At 33.0% G+C, this 27,780-nt stretch overlaps 1 protein-coding gene and 1 long non-coding RNA gene across 2 annotated transcripts in view; both read left to right on the top strand.

Moving 5' to 3' along the window:
- The window catches only part of LOC139516643 (uncharacterized), a 681,292-nt gene that overhangs the window by 359,940 nt on the left and 293,572 nt on the right, over positions 1-27,780 (top strand). The gene's annotated exons all lie outside the window — the stretch shown is intronic.
- LOC139518161 (probable glutamate receptor) lies at positions 182-14,049 on the top strand. The gene is made up of 9 exons (XM_071309854.1): positions 182-298; positions 1,276-1,464; positions 4,365-4,553; positions 5,526-5,620; positions 8,509-8,599; positions 9,276-9,603; positions 10,833-11,050; positions 13,141-13,406; positions 13,734-14,049. Exons 1-9 carry the CDS (start codon positions 182-184, stop codon positions 14,032-14,034), a joined length of 1,794 nt encoding a protein of 597 aa, XP_071165955.1. The 3' UTR covers positions 14,035-14,049.

The raw sequence follows: 27,780 nt of genomic DNA, 5'->3' as shown, positions 1-27,780 counted from the left end.
GGGAAGTTTGTATTAAGTACGCATGCTAATGCAGTTTTGAAGCAAAATGTGGTAAAAAATGAAGGCCACAAAGTTATTCAGATTCTCCATTTTTATGCTATTCGCAGATTACCAAGCAACACTGTTGCACCAAATGTTATCGGCTACTGGAATCTTTGGGAATGTACAACGGATGGAACAAATGACGTCACAGAAAATAGACGAACTTATGTCAGAAAAAACTGCTACTAACGACGATACAATATTAAATTGTACTTTATTATGTAGTTTGAAAGCGTGCCAAAATTACTTAGCAAAGGTATTGTAATAAGTATGACATACACATTTTCTTACATCATTTTTCACTCCGTCCGAGAGACTGATACTGCTCAACGTCTGTTCGTCTGCTAGTTCAATAGAGATTTTATTGCATTTTTTTAGAAACCGTTTGTATCTAGCATCTAGTGAAATATGCGTTTGCAATACCCCAACCAGGATTATAATTTAGTATGCCAGATGCGAGTTTCGTCTACATAAGACTCATCAGTGACGCTCATATCAAAATATTTATAAAGCCAAACAAGTAAAAAGAGCATCGATGATCCAAAATTTCAAAAAGTTATGCCAAATACGGTTTAAGTAATCTAAACCTGGGATAAGAAAATCCTTATTTTTTCGAAAAAATTTTGAAACAGTAAATTTATAATAATGACCACAGTATTGATTTCATGTTCAACACTGAAGTGTTGACTACTGGGAGTTTTGACCTTTTTGAGGTCACGTACTGTGCCTTACGATTGGTTAGTCTGGCGTATATACAAAATTTAGTCCTGGTATCTATGATGAGCTTATTTACATCCGAGTGTTTGTTTCTGGTAGCGAATAATTGTATCATTGGCGACCTTTTTTTTCTATATAATGATAAAACATCTTTTTTTTTGTATATAAAACCTTTTAATAAAACCTATTATTTATTAATATAATTCGTTATTGATTTTCTCTATTTATCCGATTAACTCGGATTCACTCATTGCTAACACGAAGAGGCAGGTTTTTACCTAGTTTTGAAGCTATAATGCTACCTGACGATTCGAAAATTACTTTACTGTTATTAGCCCTTTGATAGTCTTATGTTAATTATGTAAACTGTTTTTCCTGTTTTATACAACGCGATTTTTTCACATAGTTTTCAATATTATTTTGGCACAATATGTCATAAAGTTTACCAAATAAATAACTGAATATAATTAACCAATCACATTTAAGTATTTGTTTTTGTGTAATTAATAATTTCAGCCTTTCGAGTATGGACGTAAACATGTTGTCAGATCATCTCTCATACATAACTCCAGATGGTTACTTGGAATTGTTGATAACGGGGATATCTCAGTTTTGGAAACTAACTACAGCACTGTTTTAGACAATGTAGCAGTGATACAATACAGCACTTCAGTTCTAAATAAACCACAACATCATTCAAATACGGTAACCTAAAATGATGATATATATACAATTGTTTTAACTTATTATACCTCAGATATCATTTTCTAGATAAAATAAGTACACAATATGTTTACTATTTTTCAATTGCAAGCGTTGAACTATTTGATCGGTTAATTGTTTCCAACTTTTGGACCTCGATGAAACTATTTGACCGCAAGCATATTTCTCGGAATTTCCGAATTTCAAATGCAATTAGGGGATTTGAGGATTTGCAAAATATCGCGGGAGTTACGATAGTGCGTTCAACCTGTTGTATCTTGAGTTAACGTCATTGCAGGGCATAGCCTTAACATTTTAGAATATTTATGAAGTAAATGTTCAACAGTATGGTTTGTTTTCTGCTTTTTTTTCATTACAATAGTCCCTTCTATTTAACGTGGCTCGGTACTTATACATCCCGTCAATGTGTTTTGTATAAGCGTCTTTTTGTATTTGTTTGGTTCTTATAACGTGACTCTGTACTTTAAAAGATCCCGTCAGTATGATATTGTTCTATTTTATGTCATTATGATAAATTTCTATTATGAATTACAAAATACGTTGAACCACAAACGTCAAAATCATTCAATCGCGTAGTGGAATTAACTATTTGTGGATTCTTATAAATTCTATATAACTTTTGGACTATTTTGAATCTCGGTCTATTTCTGAAATTTATTCTTACATACTTTTTATTTTTTAACCCTGTATGCTAACATCGCCTATGTGACATTTTAAAATAGTTTGTATGTACATTGAACGACAAATATATGTGACGTATACAATTTTTATGACGTCAGACACGAGAATCAATGAATGTGTTTGTAGATAGATGTTTTTGTGTTCCGTTGAATTGATCTTTGTTACACGATGATAACTGCTGTACCCATATTTTGACTATTTTCATTTATTGTGTCTGTTAAGTTCACGCATCATTGTAAATATAACTGAATTTGATGAGACTGTCATCAAAGTGAGAGGGTTAGCGCTATAAAACCAGGTTTAATCCACCATTTTCTACATTTGAAAATGCCTGTACCAAGTCCGGAATATGACAGTTCTTGTCCATTCGTTTTTGATGTGATTTGTTATTTGATTTTTGCCATGTGATTATGGACTTTCCGAATTGATTTTCCTCTAAGTTCAGTATTTTTGTGATTTTACTTTTTATATTCCGTACAGTCTTTTTCGATATGATAAAGCACTTACTGACTGGATATTCTTGAAATAATAACTTTATTGTCCCCTCAGATACAGCTATTGTACTCAGCTACGCCACATGACAATAGCTGATACTCGTCACAATAAACTTACCATTCCACTCGTACCAAGTCACTAAGAATACACTATTACATAGAAACGAATAGGGAATCTGGAAATATCTATGTTGTTTTAAATCATCAAACTTTAACTTATCATAGATACCAGAATCAAAATAATACGCCAGATGCAACGTTTACAAAACAACTAACCAGGGAGGCTCAAATAAAAAAAATTAAAGTACAAGGATGGACAGCACCATAACACACATTCCAAAAGGTTTTGCTAAATACAGATATTCACGTCTGTCAAAGCTTTCATTATATTTTCTTTTCTTCCGTCTAATGTTTTCCTTTATGTTTCATTAACTCTTCATTTTTATATATACAAAAATACTAGATGCGCATTTCAGATGGAAAAGAAAAAAAAAAGTTTTAAGCCTTGAGAAAACAATTTGGGATGCCTAGATCGTTATCTAACCAGTAGTGAAATTAACTTACAAAGAAGCTTAAATAAGATAGTTTATTATTTTTTGTTTTTATTTCAATTTTTTTTATTTTTAAACCAATTAAATACCAAACTGCTGTTACCGTGGGTTGATTTCTGATATAAAAAAATTGTGATACAATTAGGATGACGAATTAATACTAATAGTTAGTGATTACACGCTAATATGAAATCTCAGTATTTTTTCACTTTGAAGTTATCTAGCATAAATTTCAGAAAAAAACTGATATGACAAATAGTATATGTTCAGATGCAAAAATAGAAAATAACGAATCTGCTTTGGCATCAGCTGGCATATATAAACAACCTTATGTAGTTTTATGTTGTTTTTGTGTTAGAGAAAGCAAACTGTATCTACACCAGAGGTACTGAAATTTAATCTATTAGTTATTCCCTGTCGCCGTTTCGGGTAAATATCTATTCCTTGGAACAATTTAGATGTACCATGGCGATATTTAGAACTTAAATACGTTTCTTTTCACAAGATTGCAATCCAAATAATCAAATTAGTTAAATATCCAGCTTGATATCAGTATGGAGAATTTCTTTGAAGCTCATAGTTCCAATATTAAACAAGTGGTGATATACTAAAACGATAACCATTTAGATATGTATCTGTTTGCGTTTACCTTTTAAATGAAGGCACAAATACATTGCACTGAATTTGCATTGCAAAACCAAGTGAACGATAAAATAATCAGTAGAAGAAGGAATAACAATATTATAAAAAAAGACGGAATTCCGGTTATTCCGGAAAACTTTAAATAGACTTGTTGTAGCTATAGACACAAGGATAAAATGTTGCGTGCCTTCATAGTATCAGTAAATAAAAAAAAATAAAACACCATCAAACGTACAAAAACAAAAAACCCTGAGCAATACTAATTATAACACCTTCCTATAGAGAAAAAGTCAGACAAAAATTACAAAGTTTTGTTTAGATGTTCTAAACCTGTTTGTCTAGTGGATTCCAACATGACGATCGAGTGAAGTATCAATGATGATTCAGTAAAAAGCAAAGAAGACGACATTACCAAAAAAAAATCAGTCTGTTAGATAAATGTGACAGATATGCATAGGACCCTAAAACACGCGATTTTTTACACATGTTTCATTGTATACTGGTATCATTTCAGATGGACTTTCGCGATACGAAAGATTGTGATTGGTTCCCAATTAAAACTTTGACGTGGGAGAAGGAAAAGAGAGGATGGAGCACCGTTGGATATTTGCAACATTCAGGAAGCCTTTTGACGCTGAAAGAAATTTTTCCGAACTCTAAGATGGGATTTAATAAACGGAAATTCCTTGTTGGCACATTACCTGTAAGTCATGTATCAGTGATAAAATATTTTTCATTTGTTTCAAACTGTCTATTTTTTAAGTAATCATTGTAAATATCCCAAACGTCTTATGTTTTGATATAGCAACAAATGATCTAGACCTAAGTCAGGAATCTGATGTACAGTAATTGTCGTTTGTTTATGTAATATATACGTGTTTCTCGTTTCTCGTTTTGTTAATATAGATTAGACCGTTGGTTTTCCCGTTTGAATGGTTTTACACTAGTAAATTTTGGGGCCCTTTATAGCTTGTTGTTCGGTGTGAGCTAAGGCTCCGTGTTGAAGGCCGTACTTTAACCTATAATGGTTTACTTTTTAAATTGTTATTTGTATGGAGAGTTGTCTCATTGGCACTCACACCACATCTTCCTATATCTAGAGCTGTAATATTAATACGGTTATTTCAGATACTATTTTCGTGCTTAAATTTTTTCTAGAACATCTGCTATTTAAACACAAATGCAGGACGTTAAAAGGTTTTCAAAGGATCGAGACATTGACATTTTACGACTATGGGGCAATAAATTTAGTCTTTACTGGGGTTTAGAAATATCATATCTGAGTTAATAATTAAGGAATTGCAATATCATAACTTAACTTTATACAACGTTACCTGTCAAATAAAGAAAACAACATGACAGTGGCTTCCCATCCAAAACAATAATTACATTCATATGTAAAAAATTGTTAAAAAAGATCATTGAATCTACCTGTAAATATCGACTATTACTGTGTACCCTTCCTGCTACTGACTTCGATGGTGAGTTCTGCATAAGTTTTCAGTAACTCACAAATGGCGGCATATAGTATGAGACTTCGATTTTCCAGAACTTATATGGAAAAGAGCTGATATTTCAGTACAAAAGGCGGAACTGAACAGAGCAATGCATAGATACTAGTCTAAAATGTTAATTAGATTGTGAAAATTAAAATAAGAAATTTTACCTTTAATAGTGGAATCCCTTTGTCATCTTAAATGAGAAAAGAAACGAATATACAGGATTTACTATGGACCTACTACGTCATCTTGCATTAGTCCTGAACTTTACGTACGTATTTTTTTCTATTTTTGAAGTTACATGGATACTACTGAAGGACCACGCAGTTGTGTATTGTAAGGTCTTAGCTTGCCATCATTGTAGTCCATCCGTTTCGTAGACTCTGAGGCTTACAATAAGTTGTGTTATAATGAGATACTCCGAATGAAATCTTAGCATAACGAATGTGCTATAAAAACTATATCATATTGTCTTTTGTGAATCCAAAATATATTTTTGCTTTACTCACTGTTTTCTTATTTCACTATTTAAGGCTTTAACTCCATGAAAATGTGCAAGATCTCGACCAAAATACGTATACAATTCTGCTAGAACTTGATATTGGTGCAATGAAGCATTGTATATTGATACTATACCGGACAAACTTGACTGCTTTCATTGCAATACATGATAAGTGATGTCTAGACGTTTCAACACAATTTTGATGAACATAAACTATATATCTAAAGTTTATGGTTAATCATAAGTTAAAATTAATTAAAAGATGTGTAACTCTAACTAATAACACACATTACGCAAATATAGATAAATACGCTCTTTCTGACCGCTCGTCACTTCAAAACAAATGATATCCCTCTTATGGGAAAAACCATAAAAAGAATCTCTAATCATAGTATTAATCACAGAATTGTAACATCAAACAAAGAACTAACATTCTTCACTTTCGTAAATATAATTAATGCAACTCCTTTCTATATATCTACCTCATGAATATATTACCTTAGATGTATTTGGCAAAACTTTTAGGAATTTTTGGTTCTGAATGCTCGTCATCTTCGTACTGTATGTGGCTTTTTTAATATTTTTTGTTCGAGCGTCACCGATGAGTCTTTTGTAGCATTCCAGCAGCACCTGCATACGGGGTATATGTCTCCCAATTGATACGATATTCCCGTGCTTGCATTTCCTATCATGGTTTTCTTGATAGAGGGTTACTGCTCACAAGGAATCTATTAAACCAAGAGTTCCAAATGTTGAAGTTGAAATCCTCCCTTCGTAAATTTTACGGACGCCATCACGAGTTGGTTGACCGTTATGGAATAACCGTTTCACAAATAATATCGGATATGTTCCTTACGTCGTAACTACAATCCCCTTCCCTTTCATGAATGTGACCTACCGAATTAGACTATTTACCGGATTTGTAATCACATAAGCAACACGACGGGTGCCACATGTGGAGCAGGATCTGCTTACCCTTCCGGAGCACCTGAGATCACCCCTAGTTTTTGGTGGGGTTCGTGTTGTTTATTCTTTAGTTTTCTATGTTGTGTCATGTGTACTATTGTTTTTCTGTTTGTCTTTTTTTATTTTTAGCCATGGCGTTGTCAGTTTGTTTTAGATTTATGAGTTTGACTGTCCCTTTGGTATCTTTCGTCCCTCTTTTGTAGACGACACCCTCGTCTAGCGAAAAAAACAAAATTTCAATTCTGGTATATATGATGAGTTAATTTGAAGCTAAAACTTTACCACTTTTACGATGAAGTTTCCTTAAAAATTATATCCTAGAATGGAAAGCTCATATGCATTACAAGTTTTTTCAAGTCAAAACATAGAATTGTGCGGTATATCTTGAACATTTATATGCCAAAACTTCTTACCATATCTGTCCTACCCCTACCTTAAGTTTGGGTCTTCTGCAGCATTCAAATTCGCAAAAGAGGCGTAGTTTGTAAAACAGCTGTATTTACAAAGTACAACATACACCAATCATGAACATTGATGTTTTCATTAAAAGGATCTGTTTCTGATATTGCAACATATTGGTGACATTCAACTATAGTTTATTACAAACAAATTACCGATGTACTATCAGTAACATTATACCCACATACTTTTTTACTAAGATGGCTTCATAGTTTGATACATAACGCGCCTGCATGTTTACATTGAATATCACAAAAACTGATATGACTTACGTTTAAGGGTAACCATGATCAGTAATTGGTGCCGACCGTGCAAGACCAACATGGGCAGTCATATTCAGTGTTTATGTTGTTCCGTTGTTTTCCTCTCATAGATTAGTATGTGTTTATCTCGGTTTTTGGTTTGTAACCCGGATTTGTTTCTCTCAATCTATTTATGACTTTTAAAGAGCAGACAACTGTTGCCTTTATATTTGATAATTGTATATATATCGGTAACGTCGTCTGCTTGTGTCATTTTCCCTTTGGTGACAGTTAAGGTGGACGTGAATTAACATGACGGGTGATGTATGTGTAGCAGTAATCGCATCCAGTCTAATTACATTTTGGATTGATGTATTTCTCACAATTTTTTATATATCTTGAGTGGAATTTTCTGAATGAATATACGATATTTGAACATTGGTAAACTACAGTCGTCTCTTCTTCCCACAAGCATCCTTCTTAAAGATTTGTCTGAAAACATTTTTATTTCACCAACTTTGAATTCTTGCAGAAGCATATTCGAAGCAGATGATCTGTATGGGTATATGGAGGCTGCGTACACAATATTATGTTACTGGCCCAATGCTATTAAATCTGTAATGATGCACTCTGGTTTTGTTTTTCTTGTTGTGCCATTTTTATAGCTAAACCTGTAAATAGTGAAATCTTTTGCTTCTTTGATGTCTTGTCTGTAGAACACCCGTAGAAGGTTATTTTTTTTAAACATTTGTGACACAAAAATTCATATTCATTATATGGATCGCATCTTATTATCGACAGAATGATTACAATAACTTGTTAAATTTGTGCAATTAATTCTTAGTTCTTTATCAAGGTTCAAATCTGTTTTTCATAGTTTCAAACAGGTCAGTTGATTAACAAATGCCCCTACAATAATAAATCTGTTGGATTTTTCAACTGTATTCTTTATGTTGTTCAACATTTCAAACATTTCAAAATACATTTCAGATATGAGATAACACAACCCCTTGATGGAAAATGGGGTGCTCAGATGGAAAATGGATCATGGAATGGTTTGATAGGTCAGCTTGAAAGACGGGTAAGAAACGATGGGATCATTTTTGTGTATTAAGAAATTTCGGGTTAAACCGAAAACTGTTATTTATCATGAAAAACTGTTTCCAAACGTGTCTGCATGTGATAAAATGCAATGCATTATATGAATAATGATTTAAATTTTTGCGACTTGATATATATAATCGTTAAGAATAACTATTTATTTTTAATAGGAAACCATACGTGTGAATGTATTATGACTGTGTAAGAAATGACGCATAGAAAATACTGACAAGCGACAATATCATTTATGGACGGATTTTAAATATTCTGTAGGTCATGAGACAACTGCAGTTTTATGGAATAAATTTTAAATCATCAAAAAGACGGCTTCAGGTTATTACTCGTTTTCATATACCAAACAGGTAAATGTTAATGCACGACATCCAAAGACAACACAGAAACATTAACACAGAAAAAAATCCTACTACCCATAACGATACTAAACAAAAGTTTACATAAATTCAATCTAAACAATACCCATAAAAGTCTTTGTAAAGGGAGATAGTGCTGTGCCGTTACACATTTTTTTTTTAAATTACGAATTATAAATAAAACAGATGAAGGTTAGAAGGACAATATGTATCAAGACTCAGCTGTAGTTGAATTCATATAATTTATTGTATTAAACCGAATGAGTATTATATTTATCATTTCAGGACGTAGATCTAGTGGCAGCCCCTGTGGCTGTTCAAATCAGTAGGGAAAAAGTTGTAGATTTCACAATTCCCTATTACTATGACTCTCCAGCTATTTTGTTGAAAAAACCTGATCAGAATGCAAAGAAATGGAGAACATTAATAGATCCTTTAAGCGAATATGTAATTTTGTGTATATTCATATTCCTTCCAGTTACCTCACTTTTTTTGTTTTTCTTCGAAAAATATACGCCATACTATAGAAGAATAGAAAACAGAGATAAAGTACGAGGACTGCATCATTTCTCTGACTCCTTGTGGTATGTGTATGGTGCGTTGTTAACACAAGGTAACTACACCTTTAATAAAGGTAGGACCTATATTTTCCTTTATAAAATTTATTATTCTCAATTTATATATAAAGATATATATTGTTAGAATTAAGATTTATTATTCTCAATTTATATATAAAGATATATATTGTTAGATGTTTATACCTTCATGTACGTGGGTATGACTTATGAAATTCTAAAATACATTGTAGCGTGATTGTTGTGGTTAGTTATCTTCTCTTATTAAACTGATTACTCGATTGAATGATGTATGTCTGTAGACAAATATAATTTGCATCTTGTAGACGAAAGCAAATGAGAATTGAAAAGGATTGTATGAAACAAAAAAGGGTTGACCGAGATGAAGGGTGTGAATTTTGCATCCACAGAAAAATTAAAGTATGTCTGATATTAGCAGAAGTAGTTGCCGGCTACATTCAATTCCCTGAAAAACGGTATGTCTGTTTTGCTTACCGTTACTACTGAACATGGCTACGTATTTTCACATCTCGCATAGCCAGATGGAGACCCCTTGCTAGCATAAGAAGAGTATGAATAACCGTATTTCTATACACACGTAAACCGTTCTGTTGGTTTTAATGAATTCTCGACGATATTAAAACAAGGTTTAACAAATAATATTTCTCATAAAAAAACTGTTTAAATTTAGTATGGAGTATTTTCACAGTGTAGTAAACCAGATCACATCATACTTTTGATATTGATTTGCCAGATTATATTAATGTAACCATGTCTTAATTTAATTGCATCGTACTCATGGTAGATAATGACAAAGGAGAAGGCAGCTTTATGCTTCTTTACTAATAGCATTACAAAATAACTATTTATCATCATGTGAACCTGATCATACTACTGTGGCTTTTTTAAAAATTGTTTCGGCATTATAGGACTATGACTTTTTTTTACTTTTTGTACCATGACGCTGCTTTTTCTTACATCAAACGTCTAAATCAAGACGACAGTAGTTTACTGGCGTCCAAATTGCGCAAATCGACAATGAAAATAACAAGGTACCGAACAGAAACCATGAGAACCGCATGAGCTTCAACAAAGGCAAGATCGGATGCGTCAACAGTGTGCGTTGACATTGTAATCGTCTCTTTCTTTGCATGTATCATCCGCAATGGTATTTCGCACTTTATCTAAGAATAGATATATGGTGCAGTAAAATTGGTACCGTCAATGTTATAATGCATTGATTTGTTTTCCATATTTTCTAACATAGGTGGTGAACATATGGCAGGTTCATCTTCAGGTCGTACGTTTTTAAGCTGCTGGTGGATATTTTGCATAATAATGATGGCAACATACAGTGGTAACCTTGTAGCCTTCCTCACTGTAACAAAAGAAAAACTGCCTTTCTCTAATATTGCTGGACTTGTCGAACAAGGCAGTTATAAATGGGGAACACTAGAGGGCACTGTATTTAAAACAATTTTCAAGGTAAAAATTTAAGATTTAAAATAAAATACTATACGATTATGCACAGAGATTGTGACAAAGATAAGTCATGTACCTTATAATTTTTATATAGATATAGTTACGAATAGAATAAATCCCACTATCAAAATGATTGCACATATACAGATTTTAAATTAGATTCCAAGCGTCATATAGACAAATGCACTGCAGCATTTACATTGCATCTCTGAATCCTACAAATATATCGAATATCTAAATAGCTAAAAGGATAAGCAAGAGAAGAACGATTAAAACGTTCAAATGGCGCCAAATGGTCATTCGGTTTCTTTTTGGTTTTAATGCCTTTTACTGTAAAATTTTAATCATTTATCTGCTTTTATACCTTGAAAAGTTTTATACATATACTAACATTTGAATAACTGGTTAAGAAAATCTACAAACGAGGTGACATACTAGTTAATTCCTTACTATATTTGCTACCCTTTAATGATCATTTCATTAATCATTTTGTTTTTGTCTTCGTGTTGTCTTCAAAAGGTACAAATGACTAACTTAAAACGTTGAAACCAAAAACTTGATAAGCAAAACCAGATCTGCAAATATGGTTAGACAATAACAATCAAAACCAAAGAGTAAACAAAGACTCAAAAAACCAAAGGACATTTACATCAACAGTTATAAATTAGAAATAAGAAACAACACGAACTCCACTAAAAACCGGGAGTGAAATTCGGTGCTCCGAAGGGTAAGCATTTCCTGCACAGCATAGACAAAATTGCTAGTTTGATGCAATTAGTCAAGAGTATGACATTCGTTCTGTTATTCGATATAGTCAAACGTTTGATGTTGTCAGGTGTTATGGAATCCCCCTGCTGTGAATTTGCCATAACATTCGATAGTTTAACACTATTCTAATTTTAGACGTTATTTGCCTAACATTATAATTGTTTTTTTTGCTTTGTGCAAAATATAGAAAATTGTGAAAAACTCAAAAGCGATACAAGATAAAAAGGAAGAAACAATTGCAAGTCGTACATTATTTTTGTAAGCCCCAATGTGAGAGAGAGTTTCCTTTATTGAAGTTGAACATAGACACAAGTGAGCTCCATAGAGCTTCGTCTTTATAGTGTCGTAACACAATAAAATTTAGAACGTTGGGCACGTATATATAAAATTCATTACAGAATCAAACACAAGCAGATAACGACTATGATATCATGCAATTTCTAAACTATGTGTCATAGATCAAATTTAAACGGGTTAAGCCATTTCGAATGATATTTTATACGGTGTCTTTCTATGTTGTGATGTTAAAATATTATTTCATGTTAGGGTGAAGGATAGCGTCTGTTAAAATTTTAAATTCGCTGCCTTTATCTGCACTTGTTGTTCTGTGCACGTGGTTGTTGTTTGTTGATGTGTTTTATAAGTGAATTTCTATCTCGTTTTTTTATACAGATCAGACTGTTGGTTTTCCTATTTGAATGGTTTTACACTAGTCAATTTTGGGGCTCATTATATCTTTTGGTTAGGTGTGAGCCACGGATACGTGTTGAATCCAGGTTCTTTGGCCAATAATGCTTTTTTTTACAAATTGTGACTTGGATTGAGAGTTGTCTCATTGACACTCATACAACATTTTTTTTTATTTCTATTAGGAAAAATACAATCTCGACTTCTCAAAACAACAGATAACACATGCATATGACAAACCCTTTCGAGACCAAATTAGCATACATCCAATGTTAAGCATGAATTATTGAAAATACTAGACAGTACATCACGATCACATCAACAACCAAAATTGTCGAGAGACAAAAGATACGCAGACTATAACCACAATGTATGGTTCAGATAGCCTGACGGGATATTTTATTGTGCATAGAGATAAAAAATAAAATAAAAAATACCGTTTGTCGATTTCCAGGCATATATTTTCTTATCAATATTTGGAATAAAACGTTTCATAATTGTTCCATTTTTAATTCATACTCTTAATAACCTTTTTTTATTTGGCCTTACGAATATATATTAATTTACTTCAGTAAACACTTATTTTCATGCTTCGACAGTTAATTTTGTTTTGCATATTCTTCTTCTTATATTAACAGACATCTACGCAACCAGATAATGTAAAGTTTTGGAACGGAGTAGTTGCCTACAACAAAACAAACCCAAGTATTCTAAGTGCGGATCCTAATGTTCAAATACGGCTTGTAATGGAGGGAAATTACGCTTATGTTGGTGACCGAACTCCGATGGAATTAGCTATGGATAATAATTGTCATCTGGCAATGGTTCTATCGGATTTATTGACAATGCAATTTGCAATAGCACTTCCCAATAAATCTCCCTTAACTAAGATTTTTTCTGACGAGTAAGTAATTTTTAGAGATAAAGTTCACATTCTGATAACTCTAAGGTAATTGTTATGAAATGCAACCATCTTGCCAGTTGAAGGCTTAGTTTTTTCCATTAAACCCTCCATGTATATATTTAAAAAATATATCTTCCTATTGGCATGAAAAGTATATTAACAATTATTGAAATTTACGTTACTTTTAATTATCTTTTTAAAATAAATTACATTAACGTTAAACAAAGGGCCGTTAACTCATTTTACACGAGGTCGACACTTTAGATAAATGCTACAGTCAATCAAAATATAGGATGGTCTAAAATAGTTAATATATTTTGATTTTAGAATGAATGCCATTTTTGAAAACGGATTATTACAGAAGTGGAAGTTAGAACACTGGCCGAAACATGGGATTTGTGACAATATTCCACGAAAAGAATCTACACCAATAACTCTAATAGATATACATAGTTCCTTTTACGTGGTAGCTATTGGTGTGTTCATCGCTTCTAGCTTTCTTATATGTGAATGTTTTAAATGGAGATATCAAAGAAAGAGATTGATGCAAGACAAAGGAAAACAAACACCACATGAAACTGACATAGTAAGGATAAAATCAAGTCTTGAAGACTCTATGATATACTAAAGGACTTTTTATCAAATCAATTTTAAAATTTGATTTCAAAATAACGTTAACTTTAAAAACGTGTATTGTGTTAATGTGAAAAATGTTTTACTGTAAATTAGTTTTAAACAGTTTGTATAGGGTTTAATGTAGATGAAAGATTAAAGGAACTTTTTTTTGGATTCGAGCGTCACTGATGAGTCTTTTGTAGACGAAACGCGCGTCTGGCGTTTATACAAAATTTAGTCCTGGTATCTATGATGAGTTTATTCATATTGATGAATAAATTTTTTTTCAAGCTTTACGTTATATTGTAATTAAATTAACAATTTAGATTGCAATTTGTACTTGACAATTAACTGTTTTTAAAATTAAGATGACAAATGTCTTTGGTAATGAACTGTGTAAAAACATAGATTTAAAAAGTCTTAGACAATGGGCTGCTTTAAAAAGATAGAAAGCGAGTGTAGTTGGCAATGATATTATCATTTTATGTTCTATTCGGACTCTGATGCGCACGTACATTGTTTATGTAATTGTTTCATCAGCCTTTCAGTAAAGAATATGACTAAGAATGCAAACATATTGTGCAATGAATTGTATTTTTAACAACTCGGATTGTCAAAGTCACAGAGAATGAGTTGTATTCAAAACATATGTCGGGTCATTTGCTATTTCATCCGATGATTCATTAGTCGGAGGAATTATAAGCTGTTCTGTATTGACGGTTATTGTTGCTGAAATGTTGTTTTCTATATCGACATCAATAGCATTCGCTGTGTATGCATTGTCTGGATTCTCATTATTTACTGATAGTAATGTGTCTATTGGTTCGTAGTTTTCTCTATCTCCTGTATTAACAGTCGTTGAATTTTCTTACCGATCACTGATGTTTTCGTTAGATTCCTTGCTCTTACCTGAATACAGAAACTTTCTCATGCCTCTCACTAACCCATAAGGTTTTTCAGAATCTATCACATCTTCGTAATATTGAAATATTTCACGTTCCTTGGGAATTTGAACCGATTCAAATATGTACCATATAAACGGATGCATATAGCCAACGAAACAAATAGCAATGGCTAACATATTTGTCATATCATTTTTTGATATTAATACACTTTCGACAATTCCTTCTTTGAATGAATTAATTTTAAAACAATCATATCCAACCCACACTGTTGTTATCCACCAAATTGTTTTGAGGTAGTTGATATCATTTTCAAAGTTGCGATGACAGATATACGAATTATATGTATTGCCAATTATATTCGTCTAAATATAGTTGAGATTTGCTTGGGTTTCATTTTTGTATGAAATGTTATTGTTCTCGTGACAGTTTATTCCAAATGTCCATCTAATGTCTTATTATGCGTGCCATATGTCGATATTCTAAATGTGAGAGCATCTAAATCAATGGACAGGTTTAAAGTATAATATTTCATTTCTTGTTTAACCCAAAACCATTCTTGAAGACCATTGTTTCTATCCTTATCGTTGGCTATATGTTTATCTAATTCATCAGTTGTTGTTTTGGGATTTGAAAGATAAATATAAAAAGCAAAAGCAGTTTCGTCCCTGAGCATCTCTTCCTCAAATGTTTGTTTTGTTTAATTGTATCCTCTAAACTCAAATTCAAATGACAATTGTTGGAATGTCCTTCTAGAACACCTGCATTTTCTTCAAATTCTGGTTGTTTTGTTGTGAAAAGTAACGGTAGCGTAAAACATTGACAATACAAAATATTATTGTGTATTAGAGTCAAAATCTATGACAATAATGTTAAAAAATCCGTTTAAATTTGGAAGTTATATAAATATCAATGCAAAAATATGTTTGATATATAGGTACCATGTCAGGAATATGACAGATGTTATCAATTCGTTTGATTACTCAGAGCTTTTGATTTTGCCATTTGATTATGAACTTTTCCTCGGTGTTAGGTATTTAGTGATCTACTTTTGCAGGACTTGATTTGAGTTTTTTGTGTTTTAAGTCCTTTTTAAAGCAAAGATTTTGTGCTACTTTTTTTTTAATACGAAATAATATATACTCACGTCACAACCTAGACCTCTTAGAAGCGCATAGAAAAAATTAGTATACGTAACTTTGTATACACATCCCGCAAAGCAAAATGAATGTCCCAGTTTTGCACGCCTTTTACTGCCTGTTGGAAAAAGATCAACAAATGAATCTATTATATATCGATGTCAGGCCTTCTGGTTTACTTCTAGATTAATTTAAAGGGAATTGCTCCGTTTTTTTGTCGCAGTCAATGTGACATGTGGGATTCATTGCAATACATGAACTTGTCTGATTTATAGAAAGAGACATGTGATACAAATAGACCTTTAAAAATTCGAAGCGAACTGACAATAGCATGAACAAAAAAATTCTTGCTATATTGTGATCGCTTGTTTTTATTAAAAAAAAACTTTATCACTGCCATCATACATCAAATACATTCACCAACGTTTAACTGCGTTTCACATTCTGGTAAACAAGGAAATATTTGCGTAAATGTCTCCATTTTGGTAAACAGACCAACGGAAAGTAAGTTTTTGTCCATCTGATGAGTTAAGCCTTTTTCAACTGATTTTATAGTTCTTTCTTATGTTGTACTGTTATACCACTGTCCCAGGTTAGAGGGAGGGTTGGAATCCCGCTCACATGTTTAACCCCGCCACATTATATATGTAAAACTATGTGCCTGTCCCAAGTCAGGAGCCTGTAATTCAGTGGTTGTCGTTTGTTACTTATCTTTTTTTCGTTCATTTTTTATATAAATAAGGCCGTTAGTTTTCTCGTTTGAATTGTTTTAAATTGTCTTATCGGATCCTTTTATAGCTGACTGTGCTCATTGTTGAAGGCCGTACGGTGTCCTTTAGTTGTGAGTGTCTGTGTCATTTTGGTCTCTTATTGACAGTTGTCTCATTGGCAATCATACCACATCTTATTTTTTATATTTGTCGATTTAGTAATCTTTCGATTTTCCATTCACCAATTTCCTACATTGACAATTGAATCATGGTTAAGCAAATCGGATTTGTGCTTATCTACAGTTAAATTGTTGAATACATGAAAAATGTTTATTTTCATGCACAATGTGAATGAACGATTAAAACAAAGATTCAGCAGGAATTGCAAATAGACATCCGCTTTTATCATCAAATTAATATAAGTTTTGTAAATAATTTTAGATAAAAACAACATATGACCTTGATGTAATAATGTGTCGTACTTTGAAATAAAATTTATCAAGATATGTAGATAGATAGATAGTTTATAAACGTCTTTTAACATGTTTAATTTCATGTATATTTCAGTTTCTGGTGTCATAAACAGGTCGCATAAAATTTGGTTTTAAGTACATGCATATTTTGATTTCTGTTGTCGTTACCAGGTCACTTCAGATTTTGTTTTATGCTGCAAAGATCGAAACTGATATACAATAAAAAGATACCATGATCATGAAGTGCTTTTTTTTAATTTTGTATTTTAAGAACTTTTATAAAATTCGTAGATGCAGTTCAGGAAAGTTTTGGCAAATTTTAGATTTAAATACAAAATCATTGAATCACAATAGTATGCCTGCTTGTTCCCAATTTGTCAAAATAATTATGGCCCTTTTTCTAAAGGTTGGAAAAACGTATATTAAATTGTTTTTTTTTTTGTATTTTCCAGTGGACGATTTGGTGATTTTATACAATAAAAGTCTTCTGAAAATGAAAACCCGTTTTGAATTATTTTTTTTATGGTTAAATAATCATTAAATTGATTTTTTTGTTTTGTTGTTATATTTTTTGTAATGTGACAGGACAAATAAAAATATGCTGTAGAAATCAGTTAAAAAGGTAAATACGCATCAGATCGACATGAAGTAAAAATGAAACAAGAATAACAGTTACTTACAAGAATATTAAGGACAAAATTTATAGATCGATACGTTTACATGAATCTTTTTTTTTTTAATTTACAGCTTTTCTAAATAACATCACGGTAAATTATGATAAAACATCCTTTTTTTCTTTTTTTTTCTAAAGGAACGCCTCAACTCTCAAACAAAATCTTTCTTTTTAGAAAAAAATTAATAAGTGTTTAAATAATGTCAGGTAACAAATTAAAACACCCCAGGACTGAGGTTGACGTAATAATTCATCAATGATTGATGTACCATATGGCAAAATCATAGGTCCTTTATTCAGTTGATGTACACCACATGACTTTGGATATGTCATGTTTGTTTTATTAAATAACGTCCCGTTGTTGCAGATTGAAATTATAAATTATATTACATTACGAATAAATTTGATCTGTGCCACAATGTAAATAATGTACAAAGTCAAAAAAATAAGGGGTTAAATGTTAAACGACATCAAAAAGATAACCACAACCTTGGACAACATGTTTTTATAAAGCCGCCAAATAAAATTATGTACACAGGTGAAGGAAAATATAATTCTATAGTAAGATATTGATGATATGTGGATGTTTAGAGTCCGACTGTCCTGTATGGATATCGCGGACTGTAGCAACCTATTCTATAGACTGGAGTCTGTCTGTCTTTTTACCTTCGTTTTACGCCGACTGCGTTAGTGTTGCTGGTACGGAGTATCAGGTCGTGCTGCTTGTATGGCTGATTGTATTGCTTCTTTGGATTCTTCAGTGATGACGGGCGATGTGTGCGGTGGTGTGCGCAGTAGGTCTGGGTGGTCGATGTCGAACCCGTCTTCAAAGTCGATCCTACTGCACTTGCCTCTGTCATTGGTGGAGGTGTAAAATACCAGGCGGTGGCAGGCCTTGTTGGGGTTGTAGGGACTGGTGACAATATCCCTATTGACTACAACCCCAACTGGTTCCCCTTTGTACTTAGTTGGTGTTAGCACATGTCCAACTACGCTGTCTCTCGCCTCTGTTTGTGTGAGGGTGGTTTGTTGGACTTTGTCAGCAGGTATCACGGCTGTTTATGTTGCCATCCACTTGTCAAAACGCTTTGCGTCTCTTCTCCAGGTTGATGGTGGCTTACTTTTCAGGGCTGGCTTGGATTTACTAGAGGATGCCTCTGGTTCCTTAGCCTTTGTCTTGGTCCATGTCAACTGTACTAACACCTGGTCAGAACTTGCTGAGAACTTCCAGGCAGGTTCTTTTCCAGTCAACTTCATGGCAGCTAACAAAGCGCTCAATTCATTGGGTATTTCCATGATGATTTGTCCAAAAAGTGAGTAGTGTTAATTAAGCAGTGACCAGTACGAGTACTTCAAACGCGAATAGTAAGATATTCATTATGGAATACGAAAATATAGTACGAGAAACGAACATTTATTTTAGCATGCTAGAAATTTCAGTTTAAATCATCGTATCACACTTCCAAAATAAACATGAAAATCAAAAGACCGCTTCATAGTTAATCATCTACTCGATCCGTTCAAAACAAACGATGATTTTAGAGATACTGGTAGTAGGCATATTCCGGAGGTAGAACTGATTCATCTGGGCCTTTTATAATGCGCAAAGTTTCCATATTTTAATCTTACCGATGTCTCATCCTTTTACGACATACTCAGCACATTTTTAACAAAAATTTAAGCTTAACCTTAAATTGAAATGACAAAGGAGTAGGTCCAGTAAGACCCCTTTTTGGCCCCAAAATATAGCAGTTTTACATAATTGTCAAAGTGTAAACTTTAAGTTATTAAATGGAAAGTAGAATACAGATGGGTGCACTCCTAACCTGTACAGCAAGTTAACTTGATAACCAGTCATTTGGACTGGTCAAAGTTAACCTGTGACCGAATATAGGACTGCTCTGACCAGTCCTAGGACCAAAATCTAGTTAACTTGAAAAGCGGACTTGGACCTAGGACTGTTTTTATGTCTGCCAAAAAGTTAACTTAGAAACAGGTCCGCTATTGATATAAGTTAACTTCGAACCAGTCCTGTCATAAGTTAACATAAGTTAACTTCGGAACCAGTCCTGTCATAAAGTTAACATAAGTTAACTTGGAAACCGGTCCTGCCACAAAGTTAACTTCTGCTTGAACAAATCCGATCAAAACCAGACCTGTTCCCAAGTTAACTTTTGACTGGTCTGGTCAACACTAAGTTAACTTGTAACCAGGACCGCTCTTCGTTGATTTAAAAAAATATATTTTTAATATCTTTGTTTCGTAGTATAAACATCGAAAATAAAGTAATTTGAAAATTAATACTTCCGTTTTATGAACAGGATTAAACACAAATAATTGAAAATAAGTACGCACAGAACGTAACACAAATTTATCTGTGATCTGACAATCTATCTATTATAAAAACGATCTCGGTTACAATGATAACAGGCACTGAATATATATATATATTCCGAGATCAAATTCAATCATATTATGTATATTTTTGAAAAGAAGTATATTTGATGTTAGGTGTATACGTCCTTGTTAGTTTTACATCCTTGAACTATGCAGCCACAATCAGCAATAGTTTAATTCATTTAAATAATGACTACAAATTTTTGTTCGCCTAAATTAAGGGTGCCAGCATGTCTTCTTTTTACTCAAAATACTGATACGTAACAAAATTTCAGTAGTTTTGATGCCTCCAGTTGACTTGTACAACAAAATTATTTGACCGCATCCACCAAAACTGACCATATATGCACTTTAATTTGTAAATCTATATACCCGCATACTAAATCAGCAATATTTTTTATGTCAGGATTCAATGTATAATACAATCCTGACAATGGACAGCAAAATTGCAATATAATAACAAAAAATTTTGGTTCGCATCAATTAAGGATACCAGCATGTCCTCATTTTATTCAAAATATTGATACGTAACAAAATTTCAGTAGTTTTGATACCTCCAGCTGACTTGTACAACAAAATTATTTGACCGCATTACCAAAACTGACCATATGTGAACTTTAAATTGTAAATTTATATACCAGCATAGTAAATCAGCCTTATTTTTAATGTCAGGATTCAATGTATAATACAATCATGACAATGTACAGCAATATTGCAATATAATAACAACAAATTTTTGTTCGCCTAAATTAAGCTTTCCATTTCTAAGTAGCAACATTCCAGCAGCACCTGCATACGGGGTATATATCTCTCAATTGATACGATATTCCCGTGCTTGCATTTCCTATCATGATTTTCTTGATAGAGGGTTACTGCTCACAAGGAAGCTATTAAATCAAGAGTTCCAAATGGTGAAGTTGACAAAGCCCCAAATAACATCGTTTTTGTCTGTAAAAGTCATTACATTAATTGCTTGATAAACGAATTAGGTATAGACAATTCACTTGGAAACTCAACATATACCCTCACGACACTTACCAAAGAGGAAATCCTGGATAATCATAGGTCTGTTCTTTGTTCCTTTGGTATTTCAACCAAAGATGAAGAACTGGATCTTCCATCACTGTATTGGATACCTAAACTACATAAGTGTCCTTACAAACAGCGGTATATTGCTGGGTCTTCCAAGTGCTCCACAAAACCTCTTTCTAAATTATTAACATCCATTTTATCAGCAATCAAAGACGGGCTTCAAAGTTATTGTGAAACTGCCTATTCTAGAGGTGGCGTGAATCAGATGTGGATACTTAAAAATTCCAAAGATCTTTTAGAGTACATACAATCTAACTCTCTTTCATCTTGTAACAGTATTAAAACATTTGACTTCTCTACTCTTTACACAAGTATTCCACATTCCAAACTTAAAGACAAATTAAAAGAGTTGGTATTACTTTGCTTCATAAAAAAGAATGGCCAACGTAGATACAAGTATCTTGTCTTAGGGAGGGATAAATCCTACTTTGTAAAGAATCACTCTGATTCAAACAAAAAATTCTCTGAAACCGATATTATCAAGATGCTTGATTTCTTGATTGACAACATATTTGTTACGTTCGGAGGACGTGTTTTTCAACAGACTGTCGGCATACCAATGGGAACAAACTGTGCCCCTCTACTTGCTGACTTGTTTCTTTATTATTATGAGGCTGACTTCATGCAGGAACTTCTTAGGAAGAAAGATAAGAAGTTAGCAATATCCTTTAACTCTACTTTCCGCTATATAGATGACGTTCTTTCACTAAACAATTCAAAATTTGGTGACTATGTGGAACGCATCTATCCCATCGAATTGGAGATAAAGGATACTACAGATACAGTTAAGTCAGCTTCATATCTTGACTTACATCTAGAAATTGACAATGAGGGTCGGTTGAAGACAAAACTTTACGACAAAAGAGATGATTTCAGCTTTCCAATTGTGAACTTTCCATTTCTAAGTAGCAACATTCCAGCAGCACCTGCATACGGGGTATATATCTCTCAATTGATACGATATTCCCGTGCTTGCATTTCCTATCATGATTTTCTTGATAGAGGGTTACTGCTCACAAGGAAGCTATTAAATCAAGAGTTCCAAATGGTGAAGTTGAAATCATCCCTTCGTAAATTTTACGGACGCCATCACGAGTTGGTTGACCGTTATGGAATAACCATTTCACAAATGATATCGGATATGTTCCTCACGTCGTAACTACAATCCCCTTCCCTTTCATGAATTTGACCTACCGAATTAGACTATTTGCCGGATTTGTAATCACATAAGCAACACGACGGGTGCCGCATGTGGAGCAGGATCTGCTTACCCTTCCGGAGCACCTGAGATCACCCCTAGTTTTTGGTGGGGTTCGTGTTGTTTATTCTTTGGTTTTCTGTGTTGTGTCATGTGTGCTATTGTTTTTCTGTTTGTCTTTTTCATTTTTAGCCATGGCGTTGTCAGTTTGTTTTAGATTTATGAGTTTGACTGTCCCTTTGGTATCTTTCGTCCCTCTTTTAAGGGTGCCAGCATGTCCTCTTTTTATTCAAAATATTGATACGTAACAAAATTTCAGTAGTTTTGATACCTCCAGTTGACTTGTACAACAAAATTATTTGACCGCATCCACCAAAACTGACCATATGTGCACTTTAATTTGTAAATCTATATACCCGCATAGTTAATCAGCCATATTTTTTATGTCAGGATTCAATATATAATACAATCCTGACAATGGACAGCAAAATTGCAATATAATAACAAAAAATTTTGGTTCGCATAAATTTAGGATACCAGCATGTCCTCATTTTATTCAAAATATTGATACGTAACAAAATTTCAGTAGTTTTGATACCTCCAGCTGACTTGTACAACAAAATTATTTGACCGCATTACCAAAACTGACCATATGTGAACTTTAAATTGTAAATTTATATACCAGCATAGTAAATCAGCCTTATTTTTAATGTCAGGATTCAATGTATAATACAATCATGACAATGTACAGCAATATTGCAATATAATAACAACAAATTTTTGTTCGCCTAAATTAAGGGTGCCAGCATGTCCTCTTTTTACTTAAAATACTGATACGTAACAAAATTTCAGTAGTTTTGATGCCTCCAGTTGACTTGTACAACAAAATTATTTGACCGCATCCACCAAAACTGACCATATATGCACTTTAATTTGTAAATCTATATACCCGCATAGTAAATCAGCCATATTTTTTATGTCAGGATTCAATGTATAATACAATCATGACAATGGACAGCAATATTGCAATATAATAACAACAAATTTTTGTTCGCATAAATTTAGGATACCAGCATGTCCTCATTTTATTCAAAATATTGATACGTAACAAAATTTCAGTAGTTTTGATACCTCCAGTTGACTTGTACAACAAAATTATTTGACCGCATCCACCAAAACTGACCATATGTGCACTTTAATTTGTAAATCTATATACCCGCATAGTTAATCAGCCATATTTTTAATGTCAGGATTCAATGTATAATACAATCATGACAATGGACAGCAAAATTGCAATATAATAACAAAAAATTTTGGTTCGCATAAATTTAGGATACCAGCATGTCCTCATTTTATTCAAAATATTGATACGTAACAAAATTTCAGTAGTTTTGATACCTCCAGCTGACTTGTACAACAAAATTATTTGACCACATTACCAAAACTGACCATATGTGAACTTTAAATTGTAAATCTATATACCAGCATAGAAAATCAGCCTTATTTTTAATGTCAGGATTCAATGTATAATACAATCATGACAATGGACAGCAATATTGCAATATAATAACAACAAATTTTTGTTCGCCTAAATTAAGGGTACCAGCATGTCCTCTTTTTACTTAAAATACTGATACGTAACAAAATTTCAGTAGTTTTGATACCTCCAGTTGACTTGTACAACAAAATTATTTGACCGCATCCACCAAAACTGACCATATGTGCACTTTAATTTGTAAATCTATATACCCGCATAGTAAATCAGCCACATTTTTGATGTCAGGATTCAATGTATAATACAATCATGACAATGGACAGCAATATTGCAATATAATAACAACAAATTTTTGTTCACATAAATTTAGGATACCAGCATGTCCTCATTTTATTCAAAATATTGATACGTAACAAAATTTCAGTAGTTTTGATACCTCCAGCTGACTTGTACAACAAAATTATTTGACCGCATTACCAAAACTGACCATATGTGCACTTTAATTTGTAAATCTATATACACCATGACGTACCCGCATAGTATTAATCAGCCATATTTTTTATGTCAGGAATCATTGTATAATGTAATCATGACAATGGACAGCAATATTGCAATTTAATAACAACAAATTTTTGTTCGCATAAATTTAGGATACCAGCGTGTCCTCCTTTTATTCAAAATATTGATACGTAACAAAATTTCAGTAGTTTTAATACCTCATGCTGACTTGGAAAACAAAACTATTTGACCAAAACTGATCATATGTGCACTTTTATTTGCAAATCTATATACCCGCACACCATTGTACCGAGCTCCTTAATGTCTTCTCCTGGCGCTCCTGTTCACATTTTAGTAGGACCGTAAATGTACACGTAATCAATAATATTGGAAAACCATTAATGCAAAAAATATTCTGAATAAATTGAGAATGTCAGAATTTCATCTCTTTATTTATAATAACAGTCACATCATATATAGGAGTTCATGATGGTGTACGTGTAAAACAAAACTATTATGCCACATCATCAAAGTACCAACACTGACATGTCTGAATTCATTTGTACTATTTACAATGATTTAATAAAAAAAAGTATACGAGGTTCTCTTCTTGGAATCTATTATGTCGGTTGATTGATTTTGTTTATAGTTAAACGTCAAGTGGCAACTATTTCATTAAAGTGCGCATTGAGTATAATTTTAGGACGTTCCATATAAATATCGGCAATGACAAATCTCTCGATAAATCTGACGAATTTGACGAGATTGTTGATAGTTTTACCACATCGTATGCTTACGGACACTGTACAATTTCTGTTAGAATATTCTGCGGGAAATAGAATAGTAAATCCAATGCAAACAAGTTGAATATCAATGAAATATCCATGCAAGTATAAATTTATGCATAAAGTAAAATTTAGGAAGGGACAGGTAAACAACGGGGAACGAAGTAACGTAGACAATGTTGCCGATATCCCGTGATATAAGAATATTGTTCCGATGCGTTGGATAACCTTTCTATCCGCCTTCTAATAAAAAAAAACTCTGTGTGATCGTATAGCCATTTTTTATTTATATAAAAATACATGTATATCAAATAAAAGAGAGCATTTGTATAATATCTAGTAGAGTCTAGCGAGTAAATAATAAATGATATCTGTGGAAAAACAATGCGAATGTTGTTTACATATTTTAATGAAAGCTCAAGTCTGATATGAAAACTCTTATAACGATAATCTGTCATAAGCAGACCTGTCCTCAGGTCTGGTCAATAGCAGACTTGTCCACAGGTCTGGTCAAAAGCAGACCTGTCCTCAGGTCTGGTCAGGAGCAGACCTGTCCACAGGTCTGGTCTGAGGCAGACCTGTCCTTAGGACTGGTCAAAAGCAGACTTGTCCACAGGTCTGGTCTGGGGCAGACCTGTCCTCAGGACTGGTCAAAAGCAGACTTGTCCACAGGTCTGGTCTGGAGCAGACTTGTCGATAGGTCTGCAGCAGTCCTAAAAAAGCAGACCGTAGGTCTGGTCCACCAACGACGAAGTTAACTTGCTTGACTGCTTAAAAATTCTCAAGTTAACTTAGAAAGCAGTCAACAAGTTAACTCTAAGTTAACTTTTGTCAAGGTTAGGACCGCACCCATCTGTACCTCTGCTTCATAAATAAGGGCTGTTTTTGACAATACAATTCACATATATCGGGTGCTAACATCATTAAGTCATGCTAAATTACTGAAATCTTCATATTTTTTTAGTTAAATTTCAGACGGTTTCCGTCTTAAATGAATGTGGCCGCATTTGTGTTCATTCTTAATATTGAAATGTAAGTTGTATTTGATGATAATACACAACATATATAAAGGTTGAGGATGAGACTTTCATTATTGTCAAAAACCATCTAAAAAGTGACGTTTTTTATAGATTTTTCATATTTAAACTTGAATCCGAACGTTTCTAAGGACTAAATCGGTTAAAAGCTTTCACATAAACTAATTGAATCAACTGAAATAGACACATTTATAAGTGTTTAGAAAGTGTCCAAAATCTTTCGTCAGATGGACCTGAAATTTGAGGTCAAAATCGGCCCTTACCGTACCTACTCCTTTGCCGCTGAATATTTAACTGCCAAAAAATATCATCTTATCGATCAATCACAAGTCTTTCCATACTTATATTCTTAATGTATAGCCAGATGCGGATATAGTTGGGGCGGCGGGATACTAGGATCCCTTTATGGAGCTTCATGTATGGTTATTTCAGACTGTTTACCTTTTCCGTTCCAAACTTTGTTCCCTTAAGTGGCCCGGGGTCATTCCCCGGCACTTTTCAAAATCTTAGATCTGCATTAAATTGCATCCTATTTATAGTGAACCGAAGACGCAGTGCAGCCTTTTGTGTTCCATACTATTGTACTAATGTGAGATTGCTTGACTTGTATCAATATTTTTTAATAGCATGTTTTGTAAGATCTATTCAACTTACCAGAATCATGCTGAATGAATATTAAAACCTTTTTTCATATACAAATTAATATGTTGCGCTTTAAAGTTTTAATAATTGCCTTTAATGAGATTAAATTTATCAAAATAAGTCTTGAAAACAAAGTCCAAGGATGTAATTTCTTTTATCATATAAAAATCGCTTACGATTATTTGCATAATGACAGTATCTAATAAAATACAGCACACGCGTATGAAATTTAATTTGAAATAATAAGCATTTTATAACTTCGTGCGTCCGAATCGCTTTTATGGATAAACCTTCACCGTGAATGCTCACATGAATCACAGCCGAATATTTTTAAAACAGGTATGCAATAATACGCCGAAATGTTAGGGGCTATGTGACAAAAAGGACCTTAACAGAATAGCAAAATGCAACTAATGCCAATTTTGCCTAATGAGTTTAGAACATCGTTTCTTAATAAATTCTTGATTTATGAAAGGGAGTTTAAGTAAGAATTTTATACGAATTATATCACTACAAAAGAACTGACTACTGAAATGATAATAGCCTTGGGAAACTGAAAGTCCACTAAAAGTGGTATCGACCTGGTGACAGCAAATAAGATAATGCATTCTGTATCAAAAAAGGAAATTTGCTATTAATGCCATCAATGCAAATTAAGACTACATTGGACAATGTGGTTTTTTTCAAGTGTTAATAAATCGAACAGGAACATTATTTC

Source organism: Mytilus edulis, chromosome 3 (genome assembly GCF_963676685.1).
Source record: "Mytilus edulis chromosome 3, xbMytEdul2.2, whole genome shotgun sequence".
Lineage (NCBI taxonomy): Eukaryota > Metazoa > Mollusca > Bivalvia > Mytilida > Mytilidae > Mytilus > Mytilus edulis.
Note: the sequence above shows the minus strand (reverse complement) of the source record. Positions and strands in the feature narration are given on the sequence as shown.